The sequence below is a fragment of the Seriola aureovittata genome, chromosome 14 (assembly GCF_021018895.1).
Source record: "Seriola aureovittata isolate HTS-2021-v1 ecotype China chromosome 14, ASM2101889v1, whole genome shotgun sequence".
In the NCBI taxonomy this organism is placed as follows: domain Eukaryota; kingdom Metazoa; phylum Chordata; class Actinopteri; order Carangiformes; family Carangidae; genus Seriola; species Seriola aureovittata.
In genome coordinates, this window is record NC_079377.1 from 6,698,819 (window position 1) to 6,726,406 (window position 27,588).

The window sequence follows — 27,588 nt, forward strand, 5'->3', positions numbered from 1 at the left end:
TCCTCACCTGACAAACAATAATCAGTCATTGTATTGCTATCATTCACAATTTGATCCTACATGTTCAGTGGAGTTGTATCAATCAGACCACAATATGTTGCAATACAAAACTATGAGAATACAGTCCCTGACAAAAGTCTTGTCGCCTGGGTACAAGTTGACCTTAAGTGCCCCTCAAATATATTTGTAATCAATTTTTTTTACAAGAAATGGCTAATTTCAATCCCAACAGCTTTTGAAATAATGTTTTGGTGCCAAATGAAACTGCTGAAAAGCATTCTAACGTTTGCAGCTTGGTAAAGCCCACTGAGTCAGTTTTTGCAAAGACAAAAGTCTTGTCGCCTTGTCATATGATGTACCCAATCCTAGATTACAGCCTCACCTGTGATCAATAATTGATCAATCAATTAGTGGGTGTGTATAAAAAGAACCCCAGCACACCAGACCTTCACATCAACTGCAACTTGACCTCTGACAACATGCCTAAGATTCACCCTGAGACCAAAGCGTTGATTATCAAGAGGCTGAAGACCAGATCCACTGCTGAGGTGGCTGACACCTTCAATGTGTCTCAGCGTCAAGTACAAAGAATAAGAAAAAGATTTGAAGAGACTGGAGATGTTTTTGACAAGCCCAGGTTCGGCAGACCCCGCAAGACAACTGCTCGGGAGGACCATTTGTTGGGTCGAAAATCCAAGGCCAGCCCCTTTTCCACTGCAGCAGAGCTCCACCAGGCCTGGTCACCTCAAGTCCCCGTGTCAACCAGGACAGTTTGTAGAATTCTGTCTCGAAATGGCCTCCATGGTCGAATCAGTGCCCAGAAACCAGCACTAAACAAAAGGCAATTAAAAAAAACGTGTGGCATTTGCCATGGTCCACAGCCTGCTAAAAGGATGGACGCTGGAAAAGTGGCAGAAGGTGGATTTCTCAGATGAATCTTCTACTCAACAAATCTAAAACCAGTGTGTGAGAGGAAGATGATTAAAACGGGTTTTGTAGCCAACTGAGGTGTTTTCTCCTGTCATGTTCAGACAACATTTGTTCTTTAGCTTCATAAAAACATTCTTAGTCTTTTTCATTTCTACTTTCATTGTATTTAGATTCACATTTGCTTGATAAACAAAAGGACACTTTATTTAAGAGATCTCATTATTTGCATGATGTAGGCCGCTGTATCATCAAACTGAAAGGAGCCGACTGTAGCCTGCACTGGACCTTTAGGGCTTCCAGTCCTCTGTGGGAGCCAGTGGACTGACTGACTGACTGACTGACTGACTGACTGAATAAAATACATCTAAGTGATAAGGTGAGTTTAAGAAATCCAGGCCTGCATGAACATTCATGACACTGATTACTTGAAGCCGTAATCATTGAAGAGCTTTAGATAATTAATTCTATTGAAAGATATTGCCAGTCAGTTTGATCTTCACAATAAAATGGCATTGTTTCCCCTCAACAGCATGGAGGATTTCAAAAGAACTGTCTTTAATGCTTTTAATAGTTCTCACAACATATAATAATTTGACATGAAATCAGATGTGAGAAATTAAACAGAGATACATGTGTTTCTTTATTCAATGTTTTTGGTGACTGTGATTAGGCAATTTAAAACAGTTTGAAAAAAGAATCCACTCCTAACAAATTAATGAAAGTATTTTTACATTTTCAGAGGTTAAAACATATATAATGAATAACTCAATAACATTTTAAAATTTCAAGGCTTTTATTTTGACATTTTCTGGAGCTTCAGCACAAGCTAGAAAATCCCAAAGCCACTGGGAGCTGTGAGCAGGTGAGGGCCTCATCACAAGGCTTGAGCTTGTGGCTCAGAGAGGCTTGACCCCCACATGCTCCCAGTCCCCTAGATAGAGGGGCCCCAGATGTCAAATGATGCCCCTCTAAAGGTCTCTGTACGGCCCTGGACTGTAGCCTGTTGTTTCCTCCCTACTGTTCATATTTTATGCTGATATGACTCACTCAACAACAACAAAAACAACCTTACAACAAGGTAGAATAACAACAGTGTTAATGATACAGATTTACTTAATGTGGATACAGTTATTTTATTTGAAAAATAAAACAGGCAAATGTGTAGACAGTGCTCTGAGATTTCTTTTCTCTCCATCAGGTTCATTCAGTCATGTAAAGAAAAAGCTGAGTTTACTGTGTGTTGCATTGACTGGTGTGATTGATGGTCGTTGCTTCTCTCCTCCAGATGGAGGCGCTGTGGCACCAACAAACACCACTGGTTTCTGAAGGTTTTCCATGGAAATAATAAGATAAAGAAACAATGATGGAGCTGTTGTAGCACATAGAGACATGATGTTTGACTGTTTGTGTTGTCTACGTGTATAAAAAGACTGGGTCCCGCTGTATCACTCAGGCTGAACTACAGCGTCTATTCACGGGCGCGATCCCACTACGGAGCGGCACGGGGGCTTTGACCTGCTCCGTCTCCGACCTGGACCGGTGCACCCCTCCTTAGACGACCTGGTGGTCCCGGGCTCCCCCAGGAGCACCATATCGATACCGAACTTAGCGCGGACACCCGATCAGCACAGTCCACTGCAGCTCAGAGCTCCTGAGCTCAAACGCTCCGCCAGCCTCAGCCTCCCAGTGACTTGGATTACAGGCGCGCGCCACCGCACCCGGCGATGGATGCTTCATTCATAGAGGTGTTGGGGTTTCACAATGGTGACGCCATCAGGTAGCAGGCTCCAGCGGCATCTAGCGACAGAAACAAACTGCAGCTGCAGCATTAAAGGCTGCTCAGTCTTTGAGCAGTGATAAAACTTTATTTTGATAAAGACAAATAGTTTATCATCCTTTTCCTGAGTGCTCCTCTTTTTAATTTCTCATCATTGATATAAAAGAGAAAATAAAAAGCAAAGTTTAAATTACATAGCATAACTAACTAGCCTTTATTGACTTTCAGAGAAGCCCAGGGCAAAAATCTAGTTTTAATATCTTTATTGTTTTAGTTTGTATTGGGATCCTTAGCGCATAAATAACAGATAAATAAAGTTGTGATTGATTAAATTATCACAATCAAACCTGGAGCCTGACAGTCTAGTATGGGAGTACTGGTTGGTTTCTGAGTGTGAGGTTAAATAATGAAGTATAGTATGTGTAGTGTATCTGTGTGTCTGCTCCAGGTATGTGAAAATACATTGAGGGAAGGATGTGGGGATTATCAATTTTGGCCCATATGTAAACTTTTGACTTGAGATAAATATGAGCCTCCATGGGAGCAGATCATACCTGACTTGATGAATTATTTTAGCATAAAAACACTTTCATGACTTTTATATCTGCAGACCTCTTCCAGTTCATTGTAAAGTGGGAGAGTCATTACCTTTTTCATTTCTATTAAGCCAAAGATCTTTTCACAGCAGACCATTTGACTTGTCATAGTAGGAAAAGCCCAGATGTTACTAATGTCATTAACAAAGGCTGTGTTGCATTGAAGTGCTCCCGTATATAAGGAGAACGTAACAGTGAACCATGATTCATTTTATTATTCGCACATCAAAATGTCTTCTGTGAAAAAGGCCTATCAAGTCTGTTGTCATGATCCTCTGCAGCTTTTTTTGTTTTTATATTGCAAGTAGAAGCAGTGACAACTAACCTGGAGCAGTAATTACACTAAGATAGACTACACGAAGTCAGCTCTTGCAGGTGGTGAGAGAAAGGGCCTTTGTGCCAGAACAACATGGGCAGCACAGGAAATCATGTCACACTAGATGTTAGTAGAATCAGCATGTGTGAAATCCCTGATTTTTTTCCAGCAAACTATACCACATGTCCAAAGTTATTCCAAAACTTTTTGATAATGCTTTAGATTACACACTAAGATGTACAATGCAATTACTGCAGAGTTACGGTGTAATCTTTTGTAATGTTTTGTACTGAACAAGATGAAGTTATTGATTAAGGGGGTAACAATAAGGGGAAGTGGATATTACAACAAACTACTAGCTACTTATTCTATTATTCCAGGCTAGAGAATGACCATAACATAAATTACCACATTGGCCTACTTTTGGTATTGTCTTCAAAAATTTAGTATCAGCCAGACTTTAAAATATGGTCAATGACTTCATTAAATGTGTTCATGCACTCAGCGTCCTTTACTTTCTGTTTATGGAGATCATGCTGTGCTGACTGTGCTGTAACTGAACCCTAACGGTTGTTTTACAGGTTTTCACAACTCATATCAACCGTGAGGTTTCTGTCTTTAAACCTTTTCCACAGTTGTTGGCCTGAATTTGGATGTTATGTCATAATAAACTACCTTTTAGTTGCAGGTTTTTCTCAACTTCCTGTTCAAACATTGTGCTTCACATGATATTCAGTGATGTGATGGCAGTTTCACTTCTCATTTTCATTCCAGTCTTAGAGATGGTTTACTTAGCTCTGAAAAATGTAACTGGTATAACAATGATTATATTAGCAACTGAATACCACATTTTGAATTTGAATTACTACTGAATACTTAGTGTTGAAGTTTAAATACTGTTTATATGTGATTTTGATAACCCTCTCTCTAAATTCATGTTGTCTGAATTTCAAGTTCTGCAATTTGAAAAAAACTTGACTTTGAGTCTATATCTATTTTGAGTTCTCAAGTTCAAATAGAAACTCCACGTGCCTAATATTGTGTTAAAAGCTATCCAGCCTTGATCACTGACTGAGACGGATCTGTCTGACACAATGAGCTTCCAAATTTGAGTGTGTTGTCCTCACCTGATTTAAATAAAACAGCCCCGCATGATTTTAAGATCATGATTTTACTGTGTTTTTCAAGGACGTTCTGAGGCTTGTTAAATTTTATTAGTTGGCTGGGATGGCATGTTGTGTAAGTCCTCCTGTGCTTGGCCATGCTTTATCCAAACATACAGTAAACACCACACTGTGGACTTGGACATTTTTTACAGTTTTTAACAAATTGGTAGACATTAGGTATTGCATTAGATTACAGCCTGCAATGTACAGCATAAATACTGTGGAGTTACAGTGTAATCTTTTGTATTGTATTTTTGTAACAGTGTACCAGCCCACTGAGGAACAAGATGTGAAATTATGGAATAACGGGGTAACATTTCAGGGTATTACAAAGAACTTACACTGTAGTTACTCATGGGTACATATTCTTTTATTAAAGGGTAGCCTACAGTATAACTCACTGAGCAATAATCTGGATTTTTGGGAGGAATTTAGAGAGAATTTGTACTGTAGTCATCATTTTAACTATACCTTTTCTATTATTGCAGGGTACAGTATGGCCATAACATACATTACCACATACTTGAATTACTTTGGTCACGCTTCAGATTGCAGCCTACATACCTGGTAACTAAAAGGGGCAACTGCCACTGCATATATGCTGTAACTACAGCTATATCTTGATGTATGTACAACAGGTTTACCATTCCAACAATTCTAGCGAGGCAATGTATGTTTGGAGTAGTGCAAAGACCATTATGCATGAAAAATACATACATACAGAAAGAAAGAAAAAATAAACAAAGCTAAATTAAATAAATAAGAAATCTTTTTTTAATTATTACATAAGGCTCAAGTTTTCACAGCTTTAGAGTTTGTGCAGTATTTTGTCCAGTTACAATTCAAGTATAACATGAAAACAGTGGTTGGGTCTGGAATTTTGCTAATAAAGAAATAAGATCAATAACATATATTTTCTTGACTGACAGTTCAATAAATATGTGTATAAGTGTACAAGTGATAATAAGTGAGTTAAATATCTGTTTTTGTATTTAAAAAAGATTAAGGTCATGCCACCAAAGGTACACTCTCAAAAAATGAGTTGTTTAAACGAAAGGTCAACATTTAGCCTGTATTTTACAAAAAACTTATTCAACCTAACTTGTTAACACCTTCAGAAACACATCTCACACATTATTTGAAACAAACAAAGAAATTCTGGGTGAAAGACTCTTGATGTTCGATACTAAATGATCACATCAGACAGCACGGCAGAGGCAGAGTCACATGTCTTATTGAGTCTTGCTCAGTAGTCAGCTGACAGCGAGACATCATAAAGGCATCAACAAGCCCCACAGTCTGCATTGCAGTGCTCGCCACTCTACTGTGTACTTCACCCACCAGAGAAACAGACGAGCCGGAGCAGGAAAACAGCGCAGTCATGCTGCTTTTAACTCTGCTTTTCGTATCATCAGGTAACGTCAGCACGCTAATAAGAAATGAATAGTGTTTTGTACATGGTCGGTGATTTTGTTCAGACAGTTGTCGGTTCACAATGAAAGGTCTGAGGTTGTGTAACGAAGTGCGTTTCAGCATCAAAAGGCGGAAACGTCTCAAGTAGCGTTAGCTTGGGTAAACAGTGGCAAATTAGCTAATGTTAACTTTATCTTGTGCTACATATGATTTTTTTATAAACATCAAGTGTCTGTTTGTTCTTTTCAGATTAATCCGCTACACACGTAAAATATGTAAAGAAGTCGTGTTAAGTGAATCTCGACTGTTTGCCTTTGAGGTTGAAACGTTGTTGTTGGCCCACTGGCGTCAGTTAGTAGCTGCTCGGCTAACGGCAGGCTAACGTAGCTAGCCTTGGGTCAGTTGATTGGATAGCTAAACACCAATACAGCATTAGCCTTAGCTCAGTGTTTGTTTTTGTAGACATGTTGGGACATTACAACGAAGCTAGTTACCCGATCAGCTAGCTAACTGACACTTTATATTCGTGGTGTTTTATGTCGGTATAGGTTAATGTTTCTCAATAAAACAGAAACTCAGTCGGCGCTGATCCGCCCTACTTGCTGGGGACAGATAATGGACTGTATGTGGTCCTTTGTTGAACCCTGGTTCTACGAGGAAGTTTAGATAAATCCTCTTAACCAGCAACTTTCATTTCAGCTTTTTTTAGTATAATGTCAGTTACTTAAGAAGTTTTGTTTTCGGATTTTCTTGTTCCTCTTGGTTGTTTTCTGTTATGCTATGACACCTGTACTTGTCTTCATGTGCCCCTTTAGTCAGTAATAACCTTGGAAGCTTATCTTTATGTGCTGGCAAATCTGGGTCAGTGAAATAAACATTTGAATTATTGCTGCAATGTTGTGCATAAACACCTTGGTTATTTGGCTTGGTTTTGAGGCATTTGGAATATGGATTTGAAATGACTGCCATTTGCTTACTTCTTATCAGAGTAGAAACTGTTTCTTGCAGCCCACTGGCAATATTGGTTCCTTCAAGTCATAGTGCTTTGTGTGTTCAGTGCTTATCTTAAATTTGACTTGTGGTTCAAAAATTGATTTTATATAATGCTGTCTTTGCACTTCCACATTTTTGCATGTGTTCGCTGCAGACATTCCTTGGTGGTCCATGTCATAAACTTTAGGGCTCAATCATATTGTTCAACAAGTGGTACGCATACTTTCTAATCTAATCTTTGGTTGTTGGGTCAAATTGATGTGTAGCCTGGTTCACTGAAACCGTTTCACAGATCACTTGCTGTTGTTGAACAATACAGTCTGAATCCTGTGTAAAAACCTTTTGCACTTTGCTGTGTCTGTGTCATGTGATGTTGACTCACTCACATTATGATGAGTTTGTTTCAGAGTCATGGTCACAGAACGTGAGTCAAAAATGTGCCACAGGCTTTTTTTTTTTTCTTTTTTTTTTTTTTGCTGACCTCATAAAACTTAGACTCTTGACCTGCGACCTGTTTATCTGCTGTAGGTGATGACATAAAGACAACAGAAATATAGAGCACGCATTTTCTCCTGCTCTTAACTGTAAATGGTTTACTGCAGTTTTGAGGTTGAATTCAAAGATGTCTTCCTCATTGGTACAGACTGTCTGCCAGAGAACAGCTTGTTATTTTCTTTGACTGCTCATGTGACTCAAGTGGAGGGCGGGAGTACGCTGCCTGTAACTCCACTGTAGCTCCACTGTTTTGAATGCTGAGTGAGAGGGGTTTTTTTACAGTGGAGGGTGATTGAAGGTTTGTCAGTGCAGCCTCACCTGCTGTGCCAATTCTTGGCCATTATCACCACAGGCTGCTCACTCACAGCACTGGCATACTGATCAGATTATATTCTAAGAACACTTGTGTTTAGACATCTAAAAAGCATTTTAGTCATATTTCCAAATATTGTTTCTCTGACATGGAGATGATACTATTTTCCTCCTTTCTTTTTTTTTTTTTTTTTTTTTTTTTTTTTTTTTTTTTAGCAGGGTTTAGAAAGTAGTAGAGGAAACCAGGAACAGTACTGTGAAGTATTAGGTACTTCCCCTTGTCACTTTTTCACTTCAGTAAATGTGTTTTGCATTGGCCTAAAATATATTTTTATTATATGCATAACCACTAATAAGTAACTTCTGCAACTGTCATGGACATGTAAATGTAAATAATAAATTCCCCTTATGGCACATCTTCTTGGTCTGTTGCTTTCTGACTGGTGGTCTCAGTCTAGCTTGTGGTGGGAAATTATGTCAGATTTAAAAGCGTATGTTAATGCGACTTAGCAATTTGAACTAAAAGGATTTAGTGAGTTTTTCCTTAATGGCAGTTATAAAACAGTTAAGCAGGCTGTTTACCCGCAGTGCTCAGTGTTTGAGGGAGTTCTAGCTTCATCGAGCAAGCACACTGATTTTTGTCGGCTCACCTAACAGGACTTAATTGCATTTGATTGGTTAAGGGAGGCTGGACCAAACTGATAGGGCAGATGATTGAATCTGTCTTTTAACTAACAGGTGACTGAGCAAGTGTGCTTCTTTACTGAAAGGCCAAAATAAATCATTTCTGAACTGGAAATGGCTGCAGTTCTGAAAAAGACTTTAGCTATGCTGAGTCAGTTTCACTATATTTGGGATCTTCCCTGCCAAATTCAAGTATTTCATCTTTATCAGACTTGGTAGCTTCCAAGGTATTAAGTTCAGTTTAAATATAACACACAACACTGCTTGTTGCAGTCTTTCTCTACAGCTATTTTTTTTTTTTTTTTTTTTTTTTTTTTTTTAAAAACCAATCAGCCAAGCAGGAGCATTGTCTGTAATGTTTTCAGGAAGTTTGAACTTTGCTGATTTAAAAAAAAAAAAAAAGATACATACTCAGACATATTGACAAAAGATAAGGTAAAAGATAATTTCTACTTTTAGCTAAACTAGACTTCAATTCAGTAAGAGGATGTTGCTTGCTTCACGTCTATGATCATGTACAAGCTGGATGACTTGTTAAAATGTGTGTCTAGTCTATTGTAGACCGATTGAGAGTGAGTTCAACCAAAACCTGATAGTTGCAGTACCTCTTAAAGGAGGAAACTGACATTTTCAGTCAGGAAATGGGAGACCATTTCTACTTGTGCCTTTTTTCCTCATTAAGCAGGGATAACATATTGAGGAATATGGCTTTGCCATGCGTCTGCTTTCTGATTTCTATAGTAAAAATTTGACTGTTGTCTACTTCGCAGCTGTAGCAACCCCACTGCTGGGCACTGAGCAGTGTGCTCGTGGCCCCCCCTACTGGTGTAAGAATGTAAAGACGGCGTCTCTGTGTGGAGCTGTGACTCACTGTCAGCAGAATGTGTGGAACAAGCCCCAGATGGTGAGACAGCTTTTTTTCTTTAAGTATATATATATATATATATATATATATATATGAAAGTGACAAGTTCCATTCATATACTTTTTCTTTTATTTATTCTGTACACTTGAGACAAATGCATTTTTATTTGACACATCCATATATCTGGTTTCAGAAAACAGTGCCATGTGATTTATGTAAAGAGGTGTTGATGGTGGTGGAGCAGGTTCTGAAAGACAATGCCACTGAGGTAAGATTTTTAAAACAATCCCTGTGAGATAAGCAAATTAGTTGCATGTGACTAATCCATTTGAAAGACTTATATCTGGTTATTTCCGTGACTGCAGGGTGAGGTTCTTGGGTACCTGGAGAAGGCCTGCCAGCTCATCCCTGATCAAAGTTTGACAGCAGAGTGCAAGGAGATGGTGGATGAATACTACCCCATCCTCATGGGAATCATTACTGGAGAACTGGTGAGCACTGTTAAAAAGGAAAAGATGGGCTAAGGCCCGCATGAACAGTTTAACTACAGATTCAGTGGTGAAAGGTCCAGAGACATAACAGTTAGCTGAAATAACATTAGTCTAGGGCCACCACAAATTAGCCTTTTCAATTTAACCATTACCAGGCAATCAAGATCTGCATTTAGAACCATATTGGAGTTTTCAGATGTAAACAAAGATCTTATTAAAGCTTATTTGAGTTTGGTTTGTCTGTCAGTTTATTATTCAGCTTCATCTAAGACTCTTAAAATGGTCCATCTGCCCCTGTGTGTCGGAAAAGAGAAAACAGAAGCGTCTGTGAGCAAAGTGCAGGAAGCTAAATAAGAGCCATTGATGAGGAAGTGAGTCCCAGTCTAAATGGGAACAGAGTAGTCATTGTGTAACACTAAACCTCGTGACTGGGAGAGCGTTTGGTGTAGGTTTCTTTGTTTCAACTCTCACCTGCTACAGCAACTGTGAGAACAAAAGAGACGGTTCTTTACAGGTCATATACCAACAAAACATGACTTTTTCTAGTTATCAGCTGCAGGTTGAGTGTCTGTTTAAACTCATTTGATTGTGCAGCTATACAGATAGGATTAGATAGTTATTTGTTATATATCTCCTGCTGCTTACAGCTAACATACACCGTTTTAAAGCTTTTAAATGAAGCACTTCACTATGATGTGAAATGTGCTGGTTTTTGAAGTAACTTAAAGTTTTTTTTTTTTTTTTTGTTTTGTTTTGTTTTGTTTTGTTTTGTTTTTTTAAGGAGGATCCCAGCGTGGTGTGTGGTGCCATGGGGCTGTGTACGTCTCAGCAGGTCGCCCTGGCTCAGGCGGAGGCCAAGGAGCAGCTCATGTCCAATGAAATCCCTCAGGTCGACCTTTCCCAGCAAGTGGCTCCTTTCCTCCTCAACGTGCCCGAGCTCCTCTATCCTCAGAGTCCCAAGCAGGAGGCCCCCAAAGAGGAGACTCCAAAGCAGGTGCTCTGTTTAACATGCACAGCATTATCTTCTCCTCAGGTTGTTGAGTATTGTCTTCATTTTTCCCTGAATCTTACTTTCCCTGTAGGAAGGTGATGAGGTGTGCCAGGACTGCATCAAGTTCCTCACTGATGCTCAAGCCGAAGCCAAAGCCAACGCCTCATTTATTGATTCTCTCATTGAGAATATTGAGAACCAGTGTGACCTGCTAGGGCCAGGCTTGGCTTCAATGGTGAGACTCCCACAAGTGGAGGAGTTTTTATTCTAAATACATATTGTTCTTTTCTGAAATAGTTGAATATGAAATGCATTTTTTTTTCCCCTCATTGCAGTGCAAGCAGTATGTGGGCCAGTATGGTACCCTCGTTGTTGAGCAACTCATGTCCATGGTGAATATTCTAACTTTTCCCCTTCATGTGCTTCTCTTAAGTTTCTGTGTTTTGCATACATAAGCCATATTATAACATGAATCGCCATTATATTCTAATATTCAATGATGACTGTGATAATTTGTAAGTTCTGGTGGTGCTAAGCCCATACCGGCACCCACTGGCATGCTGACTGAATTTATTCATATCCTTGAATCGCTTACTTTCTTTTTATTTTCTTAATTTCTGTTGTCTTGTTCGTCTGTGTTTCTTCTTTACTTTCTCCCCTCCATTCATGTTGTCTTGCTCTGTTTTCCCCCCGCTCTGGGTTTTGTGTGCTGCTCCCCAGGAACAGGTAGGTCTCTCTGTGTTCAGCCTGTAGCCTTTTAACCCGTAGCTCCTGCTTTTTGTGCCGTCTACTCCACTAGAGCTACTCACCTGACACTGTAGAGACACATGTTAAATTATGATCTAATTATGAGTGAGACTACTTCACGTAACTCCAACACTAAGCTTGTTTGGTTAATGACTTTACACTTAAGTGGCTGTTGGGACTCTGCAGCAAAGGGCCACATTAAGATCCTTTGCTGTTTCTTCACATCAAATGAACATACAGTGCTGGCATATTTAAAGTATGCCTGGATGTTGTGATGTGTGCTTGGATCTTGTGACTTAGTGCATGAACAAGGCAACTGAAAAATGCACTGGTCTCCAATAACATTGATGTGGCTAACCCCCTCCAAAAAGCACAATCTTTATTGATCTCTACATGGATGGTTTTTGTTCTTAAACACAAAGTTCAGAGCTGCAGATGTAAAAAGAAACTGCCAGTATGTGTGTGTGTGGTGGTGTTCTGTGTTTGGCACTGGTAAAAGAAAACTGCAGTAGATGGGTTTTCTTTGAGGGGGGGGGGGGTTTAACAGAAACTTGCATGGGTGGTCATGCTGTGGAATGGTATGCTGATTAGAAACACATGGTTTATGCTAACAGCATGCAGTGTGGCAGGTTTATTGTCAACATTAAGCTTTGTATCCTAAAGTACATGTTTCTATCCTCAGCAACCCAAGGATATCTGTGTCCACGCTGGCTTCTGTGCTGCTGCTATGAAGAAGTCCATTCCCATGATGATGCTGCAGGCTGCCAAGACTGTGCCCGCTGCCAAGGCCGTACCTGCTCTCAAGCTTTTCCCTGCCACCAAGATGGAGTCTGCTAAGGTAAGTCGTGGTGGCAGTGACTACTTTGCATTTGATATTGATACAAGATAAAAAATCTGTTCTGCACACGCACGTGAGACATTTCCTCATTGTGTTCCAGCCCATGGTGCGTGTCCGTGATTCCCCAACATGTGCCATCTGTGAGTTTGTGATGAAGCAGCTGGAGAGTATGTTGGAGGATCAGACAACAGAGGTGGGATGTGTGCTACTAGATGTATCCACTCTTGCCATAAAAATAAGCTCTAGAAAACTGCTGCCAATGTACTCTTGGTGTAGTTAGTTACACTCAGCACTGGTGTCAAACTCATCCGTCTCTGTCTCAGGAGGAGGTGATTCAAGCTGTGGAGAAGGTGTGCACATTTCTGCCTTCCAGTCTGACTGCCCAGTGTAAGGACCTGATAGAGACCTATGGCCAAGCCATCATTGAGCTGCTGGTGCAGCAGGCTGACCCCAAGACTGTCTGCACAGTACTGGCACTCTGCAATGATGCCAGCCGTGCATATGTCCGTAAGTCCTCACTCTTTAAGGCACACACTGAATACAAATGTTAGTTTTGCTTAGAGCAGAGATGTTGAAGGTATGATGTCTTATCATGCATTTCCACATATCAGTCATGACACTGATTTCTGTTCTAATTCTTTTCAGCTGCACTCGATCAGGCTCGCTTCAAGGCCGGTGGCTACTGCGACGTGTGCAAGATGGCAGTTACTTACATCGACAGGATTCTGGAGAAGAACGCTACCGAGGCACAGATTGAGGAGGCTGTGAGGAAAGCATGCAGCTTCCTTCCTGACTCTCTCCAGACTGAGGTGAGTCATTTCATCTTCTTAGTTTGTGTAACTTTTACCCATCTTCATGTGACAGCCTTACATTAACCCCTGTGTGTCTGTCAACAGTGTGACCAGATGATTCAACAGTATGAGCCAATGCTTGTCCAGCTGCTGCTCCAGATGCTGGACCCAGACTTTGTGTGCATGGTAAAGAATAAACTTTATTAATTCATAACAAAAATAACTGAAAAGTTCATTCTTGTCTTTACAGTTGATGGGTTTTTTTTCCATGAATAGTTGGGAATGGGTATTAAGTGGGATATTTAGCTTGCACCTGCAGTTCAGTTTAGTATTTGAGCTTTGTTTGTTTGTTTGTGTGTGTGTGTAACAGAAAGTGGGAGCCTGTCCTGAAGCTGTGCGCAGGCTGCTGGGAACAGAGCAGTGCAGCTGGGGACCTGCATTCTGGTGCAAGAACATGGAGACAGCAACTCGATGCAATGTGAGTAATTAAGTGCCATTTTGAATGTGTCTCCAGAGTGGAACTCTTAGTTCATATTCACAGAACAGGCTCTATCTTTTAAAGCTACGAATCTTCAGTGAAAAGTCATCATTGATAAACTGCAATGTCTGATGCTGCCTAATAGATGATTCCCCTTTAACTGTAACTGATGATGTAAACTGTTTTTTAACATGCTTTGACAGCCTGTCTAACCACTTGTTTGTCTTTTAGGCTGTGGCTCACTGCAAACGCCATGTGTGGGTATAGAGGAAGACCAGCACAAACTGACCTGTAGGGAATTAAAAGAACTACATAGTGCTGCTTCCCACTTTTAATTGTTGTCCTGTTTTCCTTTTTTTTAGTAGACTTAAATGACTGCAATTTATGTTTAAATTAACTTTGATATTTTCATTGAAGTCATGGTGGAAAGGGACTGGACTTTTTTTTTGTTTTGTTTTTTTCTTGGGTGGGAGGGGGGGCAGGGAAGGAGTGATTACGTGTATAGTGGCCTGCAACTCAGCCTGTTGCTGCTTCACTGAGCAGAAGTCACAAAGCTTCACTGTTGGGCTTTACAGATTTGCATCATTTGGGTTGTTTCCCAATATTGCTAGCAGGGTGTGGTGTGTGTGCATATGTGTGTGTGTAACAACACAAATTCAAGATTCACATGTGGTATAATGCTGACACAGTGTCAGATAGCTGCTGTCCTGAAAAGAGACACAGCTCAGTGTGTTAAGAATGACTGGCATTGCTTTTATCAGTATGTCTGATCCTTTAAACAAATTTCTATTTTGTAGACAGAAAGCTTGTTTTGTTTCAAGGAGCTGATATGGAGGTAATTGGTCTGCGAGTGTACCTCCCACTCACCTCCCATTGTTTGCACTCTTCCTACTGTTTGTACATCACTGTTTCTAACATTTAAAAAGCATTCAATTGTCTGCTTCAACGTGTGAGCCAACTGTCAGTTGATCTGTAAATTTTTAACAATTAAAGTGATCCCAATCCACTGTTTATTTTTTTTTTTCCATTTGCTGTAAACTGAATTAAGCTTAGTATTCTTCCCAGGAAAATGACTGACTATAACAGGTAGGCCATTTCTTCAAACCAGGAGTCATATGTGCAGTCATATCCAGATCATTTAAACAAGAACTCTAGTCAATACACTTACATTTTGAAAAGAATACTGGTTTTTGGTTCATAAACTGTTACAGCTGATCATTTTCCTTATGACAGCCTGCAACAGGTCTCTAGATCAATTTCTCCAAGGAGACATTTGCTTTCCTCCATTTCACAGGTTAAAAGTACTTGGTTATTCTAAGTTAAAAATACACTATTTGGAACTTGCAGCTCAAGTGAACTTTTAAAATGATGACTGAAATCTATAAGTTGTTATGGGAAATGATCACACTTTATAAACTGAACGAATTCATTGATAACGCTTACAAATGTAAATTACAACCTGTTTATTGACAATTTGCCAGATTCTTCTAACCATATCCCTCAGTAAGATGTGGAGCTTCTTTGCAATCTGCATATTTCATTCAAGTTGAACCAAAATAAAATTTAACACCCTCTGCATATCAGCTTGTATACCCCAAGTTTTCCCCTCTTGAAATAAATTTGTGTAATATGAAATGATTAAAATAAAGCTTTGTCTAATGAATTGTCCCTTATGGATTGCACTGATTGCAAATGTTGCTCAAAGCCACTGAATCACTTCCACCTTTCAAATATGTAGAGACTAAGCTCTGGTGGACACAGCTCTAAGACTCATCACAATCATGAGCCACATCAGTGTAAACATAATACATATTCACGTGAGGTATGAAGCCTTTTGGTCAAGAGTGGCAATGAGCTTATCAGGACTTTCGCTCATACCAGAAAAACTGTCTTTCCTGATGCACTTTGCATCACAGTGCTTTGAGGTTCTGATATTCATCAGCAGCAGGTGCACTGACTGTCCAGCTCCACTATGCCACTGTACATGACTAGGTTATTACCTAACAGCCTGATCAGATACAGTGCACAATAAGCACAGAGAATGCAGATCCAACAGCCAGTCCCAGAGTGAGGAAGAAGGACATGACCACTCCTGTGGCCTCTGCCAGCTCCCGAGGTACCACCTTTGGACCATAGATCATTGGTAGAGTGCCTAGGTAGCCATTAGAGAGGCCTAGCAGGCAGTTAAAGACCACAGGGTATACATCATGTGTGAATAGCACTGAGTGGAGGTGGTCTCTCGGCTGGTAGTTAGAGAACATAAAAAGTGGGACCATGATGGAGCGACACAGCACCAGTGCCGGCAGGACTCGGCTGGTGGGGCCCGGGACCTGCAGCCAAGCTGTGGCCTGCCTGCCACAGAAGTCTGCTACATTGTACAGGAGGAAACTGGTGAGGGGCACAAAGTAAGTGGTTGTCCAGGGGCTGACACTGTCTTTGTGGACAGATTGGATCCCTGAGGATACTGCGGGGAACACCATGATAGAGATGCAGAAGACATAGAATACACTCAGACCGAGCACCCACGTCTTCCTGAGGATGGGCTGGAGTGGTGGGACAGAGACTCTGCTCGCTGTGCCTGCAGCGTCTCCACCTTCGCTCATCACTGCAGCACTGGTGCATGTTGCTGCCAGCATGTAGTGTCTAAAGAAGAGAAGCACAACGCAGCATGTTTTAGAACAGCTGGTACATCTACTATTTAAGAAATATATAGGTTTTTATGAATTTTTATTTGAAGTCTGAACTGCATTAATATACATACTGCAGCTTTGATTGCTCTCGGTGTAATGATCAAATTGTCTTATTTTGTAACATATCTCCACTTTAACAAGATGTATTGAACCTGTCCCCTAAACATTAGTTTTATCATTAGACTGTCATGATGCATTCTTTAGGGGCAGGTAAAGCCCAAAAATGATTCTAATGTTATTAGTCGAATTTGTTAAATGCATTGAAAGGGATAAAATAATGATTTGATTATTTATGTGGACTGACCTAAATCAAAAAATAACAGCCTATTTAAAATGCTCATGCAAAATAACTGGAGCAAGTATGTGTGGGATTTCAACATTTCTTGCATTGGCACCATCTGGTGGTAGCATGCAGAATGACACTGTGGCAGATAATGCTCACTACTTAACTACAGTCTCTGTCATTTTATCATCCAGATTCAGATGAAAGAACAGTGACAGTGTTATCATCACATTTATCCGTAGGTTAAGATACAAGTTTGTTGGCTAGTGTATGTATCTATATGGGAATCAGAACATCTTTGTCGGCCTCTGACCTTGAATATGCCAGCTTGGGCAGCAGCAGGTACGTGATGATGCAGAGCAGAATGAAGACGTCGGCTGTCAGGAAATAAGCCAGAGCGCTGTTTGTCACATCCTTCGCGACTGCCAGGTCTAGTACTGATGCCACTGCACTCAGCGTGCCTCCCATAGCCTGGCCTGAGACAAAAAAAGGGCTTATTGTGCAGTCTGTTAAGAAGAGACCTTTGAACTGCCAAATGTCCCACCTTAATTACAATTTGTTAAATATAACTATAAATCCTTTTTTTTTTTTTGCTTTTATTAGAGAGTGCAGCAGAGAGTTGACAGGAAATGAGGGTGAGAGGATAATGACGTGCAACAAAGGTCCCCCAGAGGTGACCCCAATGAATGCTATGATTATGGTCAGCGTCCCACATTCCTCGCCCTTCACGATGCCTCATATGCTCAACCAATTTATGTACCAGTTCATTTCTGTTCTGCACTGGACAAGAGGCCTCATTATAACCAGTTATGTTAATAAAGTCAATAATTTAAACCCATTAATTAATTGGAAGTATCCATGTCACTATATTGGTCTTACATAATACAAATATAGTAAATAATATTTAAGTTTAAGGCATTAGAGATCTAAAGTATTTTTAGCAACATAAGTGTTTATTCATTAATGTGCTAATCGATGCAACAAAGTGCTCCAAAATGAGGTCCAAAGACAGGATCATTTGTTCTATAGTGGGAGTGCTTCATGTAAGTATACCATTTCTCAAGCGTATTCTATCTTGTATTGTTGTTGTGTTCACCAGTGCTAAATAGTACATACTCTGGATATCAAAGTTTACATGTTAAGGAAATCGTGTAAACGAGAGACCTTCCTGATGTGAATGACGTCAGTACCTGATAATAGGGCCTGAGAGATCCTCATGGGGAAATGCCCACTGATCCCGAACACACTGCCAGAGAAGAGGTTGGAGGCTCCACTGACGACAGCCACGCTGGCCAACGTGCCGATGAAGAACTCCACACTGCAGTCTGACACGTCCACCTTCACCATCACTGTGGTCACCACAAACACCAGCAGGATCACAAAGAGAGACAACAGGATCCGGACGTTCGAAGACAATCTACCAACATGGAGCACAGACAGATTTATTGGGATTAGGCAGTTTTATTAACGAGGATCTGATCAACATAAACAGAAAAAAATGCAGATATTTATGCTGTGCTGTTGGAGCAAGTCAGAAACTGTACAGTCTGTGTACAACATAAATATGCAAACAACACTGACTGTACACAAATGTGAGACAGCAAGCTATTAGTTACACACACAGATGATAAATATAAAATGTCTTCTGCTGCACAGCTGTGACAAAACAGCCCCTTTTTCCCCCCTTATCTCAAACCAGAACAGACTGATCCTAGTCCAGGGAGAATGTAAAGACACACACAGCATTCAAAATCCTGTGGTAAATTACATTACTGTAATCTGTTAGCCCTTACACAGGACAAATGTCCCACTGTAACTTCCAAACACTGACAGATATATCAACACAGAACATGTGAAACTGCGATAAATGTACTTTACACTGTCTATCGTGGTGAACACAGAGACTAAGGAAGGAAAAAGTCAGTGAAAGAGCATGCTGTTGCTGTGTCTGTGTCTGTGCGTGTGCGTGTGTGTGTGTGTGTGTGTGTGTGGGGTCTTAACCTGTTCACTAGGACGTAGTTGAGTATCAGACACAGCACAGAGGGCACCGTGGAGGCAATGGCCAGATAACTTTCAAAGTAGTCCTGTGAATATAAAAAAAAGTATTTGCTTGAATGTAAGTGAGAGCAGGCACTCATGCAACCACACAGCTTCTCAAAGTAAGAGGAAGTGAAAGGAGAAATATAAAAATCTATCAAATTTTCTTCCTTATATATTTTTGCTTTGGTTTCTTAGTCAAGTCAAGCATTAATCTCAGAAAAGTAGAAATCTACAGAGCTCACTGATCTAACAGCTGTTTAGATCTAAAATAACAAGCTTCTATTAATTGATTTGTGTTTTTGTTTTGTTTATTTGTTTTACAAATAAAGGGCAATCTTGACTGAGATTCTTTTGAAAATACATTTTATGTGATTTGCTCAACCATTACAACGTGCTACATGTCATCATGATTTTTTTTATTTGTGCATCCCATCAGGAAATGAAAGCTTTAGTAGGTGGATTATACAGTGAAACAGATATAATAATAATATAATAATATATTATAATAATAATTTCGAGAACTAATGGTTCAACTTTGAATATATCTAAGACCATCGCTCTGTCTCTCTGAAGTTGAGTGATTCTTTCAGTGTACTACACAAATGTGACAGACATTTCTATAGTAACCATGACAGTTATGTCCACTTTGATATGTGAAAGTAGTACATAACCCCACACAGTTTTATAGCAGAGTCTAAATTAACTACACTGTGTTTACCACCCTGAATATTTTCTCTTACCTTCTTTGACTTTAACTTTGCTGTCCTCAACAGGCCTTTGGCATTTCTAATTGTATAATTGTGTTACAATGGATTTCTGTCAGATGTGAAAGGACACTCAGTCCTCACATCTGTCACAGGATCACCAGTCCCACGAAAGGCATGCAGAACGGCATAAATGTGCATCTTCCCGTGTAACACACACAAACAATAATCATAGCATTGTATTAAGGGTCCCTCTCACTCACACTGAGATCTGATCGTTGATCCTCATTGCCGCTGTGATGAGTGTTGTTACTCAGTTTGTAGAGCCAGTAGTGTTTGGCTGTTATGAAGAAGTTCCAGGGCAGCAGGGAGCCGATGCCCATCAGAAAAAAGATGATGTACACCAAATTGTAAGAGTCCTCTGGACTGTGGCGTACAGCCAGAGGCACTGAGGAATGCTTGGGCAGGAGGGACGCAGAGGGACTCTCGTCCTCGTTCTCCTCATCCTCTGATGCATCGTGGTTGCCAAAAGCATTCGGAACATAGGAAGAGTTGACACTAGGCTGCACAGGCTCTGTGCCATCCATTTTAACAGACAGACAGGCTACTCACAAAGTAAAGATGAGAGAAAACAGGGAAGGTTGAGGGCGTAAAAGAACACTAAGACAGGAGGTGTTAAACAGAAAGCTGTGGAAGAGAATAAAAATGAGTTAAAAAAAAGTCACAACAACACTATAATGTTATTACAATAAGTGGGGTTTGGCTGAGGCTTACGTTTACTTGTGCTAGTTCAGAAAGGAAAAAACAGAGTGTGTTTGTTCTGAAGCCATAGTCTGGAGAGATCTCTGTGCTGTAGTTGGTAGAGATCAGTCCAATCATCAAGATCCTGTGATGCTGCAGAGGAAGGAGTCAAATTTAACCCTGAGAATGATCACTAAATGCTGGGCATATTAACAGGTGTTATACAAATCTATCCCAAGACAAGTAAGATAATGCAAGACCTGTCAAGTTCAGCTCAAAACAATGATCATTACAAACTGGTACCTCAGTGGGGATCAGAAAGGTGCACAGCTAAACTATGACTCATCATCATTATGACTCAGATGGTGTGAACACATTGCCCTTTTCTCACTGTGCCTTCATCACTATTTGGCAGGAGTGTGTTGATGTGAACTGGCTGCTCTCCCAAAGAAGGAATCACTCCTTGCCTGAAGTAACTAGAGTCACGGCTCAGCCATTCCCACACACAGTGGGTTTCTTTTAAGTTAAATGCTCCATCAGATTAAACTCAGCATATTACCACATGTGTCTTCTGAGGACATGTGATTGTTTAATTCCTTATATTGACTTTCAGCACACACTACAGTTTTATCTCACATCTGCACGTGTTGTGCAAACTCCAATCTCACATGTCAAAAAGAAATAGTGAGTGGTGCATGAAACAGGAGCAAAGCTGCATAGTGAAGTGAAAACCATTGACATAAACAGGAAAACAAGTCTTCAATAGAAACACTTCCTTGAAGGCGGTCACTTTAACTAATTAAAAGAGATAAAAGTAAGACACACGTGACAGCTATAAACGCTGGCCTTGCACCCTAAAGCATATTGTGTGTCACTAATGAGGAACCAGTATTCACATGATGCTGACCCGAGAAAAAACAAAATTACACGAGCTGAAACTTCAGACTACACCAGATGTTTCATTCAAGGAAGTGTGTCACTGCAGACAGCTGGTTCTTTCCACTATTCACTGCAAAAATATTCTGCTCTTCAGGCGAAAAAAATACAGGTCAAGTTTTATTGTTTAATCTGGACACCGGTATATATATATGCAAGCACGTAAACTAGCTAACTAATCAGGAGCTAGCTAAGTGGGTATCCCAGCATTGAACGACGTATGCACAAACATAGCTACTCAACCCGCGGCCCACGAATAAAACATAAACGTACCTCACTGTGAGAGACTCCCTGGCTGTTGCTTCTGTCGTTTCTTCAGGAGTTACACTCACACACAAATCCATTTCACAGCAAACTTCTTTTTTGGTCAGCTGATAAACCGCATTCCCCTGCCTGTTGACTACGGCCAGCTACAACAATAACACATCCGGCACGAATCTTTCAAAATAAAACTGTTATCGACAGGTTATCTATACCAGACTGAATCAAGACGTATATTTCGCAGAATGGGGATGTAAATTTAACTTTTCCAATACTTCCTCTAACTCTCGATTCATTCAAAGTGTGTTCTGAACATTGAAATAAAATAAAAGTAAAACGCAACTCACGCTATTATTCTGATAGTCAGACCCACATACCTGAAGTCCTGTTATTGTGGGAAATAATTTCTACTTGTTTTCCGGTACAGCTTTAAAAAAATAAATAAAATAAAAGTACGTATTCAGTAAAACCGAAATAGAGTAAAACCAAGTTCAACAAATGTCTAACAATTGCTACTAATTTGCAATACTTGAATGTTGTTTAAAAAATTGTTTTCGTAATTTACTAAATATTTTGAAAGGTACAGATGTAAATGACATAAAAAACAGAAAGTCAAACATAGTTTTTTTTTTTTTTTTTGGGGGGGGGGGGGGAATTTTGAATACTGTTATAAACCCCTTGCTGTCATTGAGAAATCTGATATCTCTAAAGGTTGGTTCGTGAGATACAAATCCGAAGCAGATTTAGAGCAAAATGTAGAGCATTATGTTTTTGGAGATTAATTACAAATATTTCTGATAAATGTTCCGTGAATTATGAAAAACTAGGTTTAAAAAAACTCAGAAATGTCTGAGTAATTGCACTAAAATATTATTAACATTTACATTTCATTTACATGAACTCATTTGGCAGATGCTTTTATCCAAAGTGACTTGAATTAGCTACAACATTAAAGCTTCAGTGCAGTATAGGCAACCTTAGTCTATTAATAACATTTTCTTGCTCAAGCTTACGAAATATACCATCATACAATTTGTAGCACTCATTAATAAAAATGAACCTAACCTTAAATATATCACCTGGAAATCATTACACCAGCAACAGACTGTCTGTGCTGTTGTGGATTTATCATTAGTACTTGATCATTAGTTAGATCATTACAACAGTTTTACTACACTCAACAGTAGTAACATAATTTATGTTTGTTAATAGGAAATGTATCAGCAAATTTCCATTGATATATTATTTTATATATCATTTTGGCACTAACAACACTCATGCTTCACGTTTAGTAATCTGATTAAAACCACAGTGAAATGTAGAAAGTGCTTATTCAGGGATGATTAATTAAATATAATATTCACTCACATTGCAAATATTCCCTGCTTAGTAAAAAAAAATGCCAGAATCAGTTTTGAATATATTGTACTATTGTGAACTGGCTTTTGAACACAGTACATGTTGAAAAGTGTGGAGTACTCATAACATCTGCCATTAGAGGGCACCAGGGGACAGTGTGTTCAGTCGTGTGTCAGTGCACCTCACTGGGATATACAAGCAATTACAGTACCTGTGTGGAGAAAAGAGACTAAAAGGCCTCTTCACTGTCAAACATGATGACACCAGGTGATTTTGTGTCTCTGACTGGAGTGACCACCTGCAGACTCTTAGCCCTGCGTGACACATGAGTGGACACCAGTGGACTAAACAAATCACTATCAAATGAATCACTGCTCAAATGTGGAGCCTATCCAACTCACAGCTCCTGAACTGCTGTTTCCCCCTGGCAACAACAGATCGAACTGTGCCAGTGCACAAATAATCTGAAATGTTTTTTTTCTTTCCACAATGAGCCTTGTACTTACAGTACAATATAAACCTAAGCACTGATTAGATTCCCATTTTCTCATTTTCTCTCTATGAAGGCGCATGGGCCTGTATACTTTCAGAAAAGGATTCCACAGCAGTTCATTGTACACCTTACACTCCATGTCTCAATGCAGATTCTTATATATTCCTTTTAATTTCTGTTAGGCGAGCTCAAAAATGACTACAATCATTTCATAATGCAGAAGAATATATGTAGTAAATGCCATATGCCACGTATGTATGTGTATGTTGTCAGAATAGTCTCTACGCACCTTAAGAATAATATTATTCTCACTGCTGATTCATTCACTAAAAAGCAACAAAACATCCTGTGTGAGGCTGATGCTGCAGCCAGCTTTTATACCAGCACTTTATGCATTATAAAAGGTTCAATTAACTCATGCACTGAAGGGTGGCATATCAGTCCTCAATTAGCAGTGCATCTAATGAAACAGGTGCAAAGTGTTGCCTGCCATTAAGACCATAGTGCAGCACATACTCACTACAGATGACTCACTGGGATATTTGTCCTCCATATAAGAGCCTAATCTGATGAATCCCCACACATCCTGCACTCATAAAAAAGCTGAGGTTAGATCTAAAGGCCCATAGTCGATCCTTAAAGGCCACTATTAGTGCCTCTAAAACCTCGTTAATTTGGACGCTGGACTGTTAAAAGCTTTCAAAACTAAATGGACCTAAAGGGAATTTCCCATTGAAGTGTGAGGAAGAGAGGGACAGGTTGAGTAGCTCTGTTTTCTGTGAAAATAAGGTGTAATTGATAAAGAACCTATTCCATTTAACAGTGACTTTGTCCTGCCAAGGAGCTCCAGAGAAGCCTGTAATTTGGTCTATGGATTTAATGGAAGCTGCTTCTACCCCGTTTGGTTTTGTAATAACAAATTTTTAACTCAATAATAACAGAACAAACAACACAAACACTGCAGTTAAACTAAGAAATATAATTTATTGCATAAAAATTATATTTAGTTACAGGTAAGAAGGCTAGACGTTTATTTACAATTGGTACTTTACAGAGATAAAATAATGTCACTGAATCAGTTTTGTTTTCTTTGTTTGTTGGTTTTTTGTTTTGTTTTTCTGTAAAAATGTCTGACTTCTTGAACAAAAGGCTAATTGTTTTCTCTTTGATGGGAGCAAGGTAGAATCCTGTCCAGTTCCAGCACGAATGATCCAGAGCTATGGCCAAAGATCCAACAGACACTCGAGAAATCTGGACAAATGAACACTGTAGTCTACAGCTAGCCAGTCTCTGTCACGAGATTCGAGGAAAGAAAATAGTCCTGCAGTGTTTAGGGATCCAAAGTACTGGACCGGTCATGTTCAGTTGATATTTCCTCACACGCAAAAGATCTGCAGGGCACGAGTTTCATAATGTTAGTCACAACCAGTATTGTAGCCATTGCACCAAATTTTGTTTTCCTCTTCCACGTGTGCTTTTTCAGTTGTCGCTTCCTTGTTTACTGATCCAATCCCTCTGATCCAAATGGAGGATTCCCACTACCGTCACCTCTCTTTAACCACTTTAGGATACAAAATCAGAACCCTGTCAATGCCCTGGTCTGAAAAAATAGAATTACTCTTCCAGGAAACAAAAGAAGTCAAAAAATGCTTTGCTTTTCTTTTGTACTTGCATAGCACTTACAAAGAGAAATGACAGACCTTAAGCGTGTGCACATACTCTATTTGCACACCCACATACCCACTCGCACACGCACACACACACCCACACACCCCCACACACCCACACCCACACACACAGAGTTTGAGTTCATTCACACAAAACAGTGACATGACTCACTGCTGAAGAGGAGGGATACTGCCTGTGTTTTGGTTTTTTTTTTTTTTTTTTTTGTGGTTTGAAGATATGAACACTTTGTTTTTGCTTTTGAGGGAGGAAAAGACTCAATGACACACAGAAAATTAAGTAAAGACAATGTTACAGATGACAGCATTTCAATTCCCGTCTAACAATAACCGACAGAACAATATTGATAATGCAAATAGCTTGAGGAACCCTGACCACAAAGCAGGCGGCTTAGTAAAAACAATATGTTATCAAACTGAGAGGAGGGAGAAGTAATGAGTTTCACGCTGATGGACAGACAGTGGTGGACAACGAAGAGATCGAAACATAATGCAGTTAGTGTTGAGGTAAATTTGATGGTCCCTTGCTGCCTAGTTGATTCAAGACAAGGCTAATCTATTCTGAACAGTGGGAACTGCCCTCACTTACAGCAAAGAAAAAAAAATGCCTATGAAACACAGCGTACAGCATATTCACCTGGACGTCTGACCACCTCTAATCATGTTGTACAGTTCATATTTTACATTTCGAATAGATACACAATATTAAGAATAACAAACAAACATGGTTTTGTTATTCGCAGCTGAGACAGCCGCTGTGCACCTAAGCCTCCCATTTGGCCTGCTCTACTAGAATCAGAAATAATACACAGCAGCTCAGCGGCCTAAACAAGCACAGATGATAAAGCTGGTTCTATATGATCGTAACAGCAATGACAATGAAAAGAGAGAGAGAGAAAAAAAAAAAAGATCCACAAATATGGATAATAACTTAAAGAGCGTTCCCCAAAGGAAACTTTTAAGGGATGACCAGAAAGCTCTCCTGCAGTTTATGCTCAACAGATCGGAGGAGTGTGGCGGAGCGATAGAGGAATGTGAGGAGAGATGAAAGAGAAAAACCCCTGTGAGTCGGAAAGATATGCCAAGGCTTTGAGGCATTTGTTGGTACAATATAAAGAGTCAGTTGGTGTAGTTATCCACCAATTCTGAAACAAACTTCACAATTCACCCTCCCACCACAAAGAAGAGGCAGCTTTTTGATTCTTTCTATTCCTTTTTTTTTTTTTTTTTTTTTTCTCAGCCCAAAGCGATAAGCTCAAGCCCTGAAACCTTAAGAGTTGGGTCCTCATACGATTTGCTGGCAGTCAAAGCAGTTACACAAGAAATCCTAGCCTGTCTGATTCAGAGCCGATTAATGACCAGTTTGTCCGCGTGTGTGTTGGAGTGTGTCTGTAGCCTGAGGAGGGCGCAGACAGGTTTGTGCTGCCTGTCACTTCCCACACAGAATGACAATGGAGGAAACAAAAGCCCCTGCCATGAGGTGAGATGATGTTAAATCATGCACTTTCATGCTGCTACTGAAACATGGGTAAACATGGTGTTTGCCTTTGTGTGTCTGTGTTATTGTGCGTGCTTGAGTGCGCTGAATACATGGATTTTTTTTATTTTTTGTTGTTGTTGTTTGTTCCAAAGCGTTGTCATTTATGTACAAGAATAGCATCATTTTCAATCGTTGAAGAAGACAGTCATTAGCACACACACTTTATATCTTCGTTACCCTTAAAATGCTTTCACATCTTGCAGATGCAACATTGCTTTGGAGGATTCAAGCTGAATCAGGTTAGCAGTTGTCATAAGATGGCTCGCAGGGAGACAGGTTATGGTGGATGTAGCTACAGCGGGCCGGTGAGAAGTGAGATGAGGCAGAGGTAATACAGTGCATGTGAGAGAACCAAAATGCTCTGTGGGCTTATGATGTGTGCCAGGGTGCATATTCATAGGCAGGTATCCTTATTTTCATCACGGTGGGGGAAAAAATGTCTGGCTTGCTCTATTGTTCCTTGACCAATCAACAATCCCCATCAGTTGTCATGACAACTAGCACCTCACTTTTGCCCATCTCTTCCAGCGCGGTCGCCAGAGAGACCAGGTCTGCGTCACCTTGGTGACAGGCTTCCCATAAGTCCAGCAGAACACCTGTGGGGCTGGGCTTTGTTGCAAAGTAGTTCAAGTACCTGAGGGGAAGAGAGACGAGGTAAGTTTATTCTCAACAGAAGAGGAGAGAGTGAAGGAAGCGCTGCATTATTAATTACGAACACTTAAAGTCATTAATACTTTATGTTGCAAATGCTGCTGGTAACACTTCATTATGACAGTCCTGTATTGATGCCCAACTAACTATCATATTTCACAGAGCAGGACTAGGTAGTTAGCAAGATGAAATATACAACATGCATAATAATCATATTCCTTAACTTAATATTCAAGTCATGTTTTAATGATCCTGTTCAGTACGAACAGGATACAACCCTGTTTTTCTGTTTAAATTTGTGTTCATAGTGTCACACATAACC

At 39.9% G+C, this 27,588-nt stretch overlaps 3 protein-coding genes across 5 annotated transcripts in view; 1 reads left to right on the top strand and 2 right to left on the bottom strand.

Annotated features, from left to right (window-relative positions):
- The first annotated feature begins 6,040 nt into the window (after positions 1 to 6,040).
- Positions 6,041 to 14,890, top strand: psap (prosaposin). Its single transcript, XM_056395414.1, has 14 exons — positions 6,041 to 6,200; positions 9,453 to 9,586; positions 9,741 to 9,815; positions 9,913 to 10,038; positions 10,820 to 11,032; positions 11,121 to 11,264; positions 11,365 to 11,421; positions 12,459 to 12,614; positions 12,715 to 12,807; positions 12,938 to 13,121; positions 13,260 to 13,423; positions 13,511 to 13,591; positions 13,776 to 13,883; positions 14,115 to 14,890. Exons 1-14 carry the CDS (start codon positions 6,167 to 6,169, stop codon positions 14,148 to 14,150), a joined length of 1,605 nt encoding a protein of 534 aa, XP_056251389.1. The 5' UTR covers positions 6,041 to 6,166; the 3' UTR covers positions 14,151 to 14,890.
- A 441-nt stretch (positions 14,891 to 15,331) lies between these two features.
- Positions 15,332 to 21,710, bottom strand: slc29a3 (solute carrier family 29 member 3). The gene is made up of 7 exons (XM_056395415.1): positions 21,551 to 21,710; positions 20,375 to 20,494; positions 19,864 to 20,287; positions 18,858 to 18,940; positions 18,047 to 18,273; positions 17,170 to 17,332; positions 15,332 to 16,526 (listed from the first exon to the last, which is right to left on the bottom strand). Exons 3-7 carry the CDS (start codon positions 20,185 to 20,187, stop codon positions 15,896 to 15,898), a joined length of 1,428 nt encoding a protein of 475 aa, XP_056251390.1. The 5' UTR covers positions 20,188 to 20,287; positions 20,375 to 20,494; positions 21,551 to 21,710; the 3' UTR covers positions 15,332 to 15,895.
- Positions 21,711 to 24,354: 2,644 nt separating this feature from the next.
- unc5b (unc-5 netrin receptor B) overlaps positions 24,355 to 27,588 on the bottom strand; it is a 51,024-nt gene continuing 47,790 nt past the window's right edge. For all 3 annotated transcript variants that reach the window (XM_056396146.1, XM_056396147.1, XM_056396145.1), the window contains one exon: positions 24,355 to 27,249. In XM_056396146.1, coding sequence (XP_056252121.1) covers positions 27,084 to 27,249 — 166 coding nt within the window. In that variant the 3' untranslated portion in view covers positions 24,355 to 27,083. The remainder of the gene's footprint in view (positions 27,250 to 27,588) is intronic.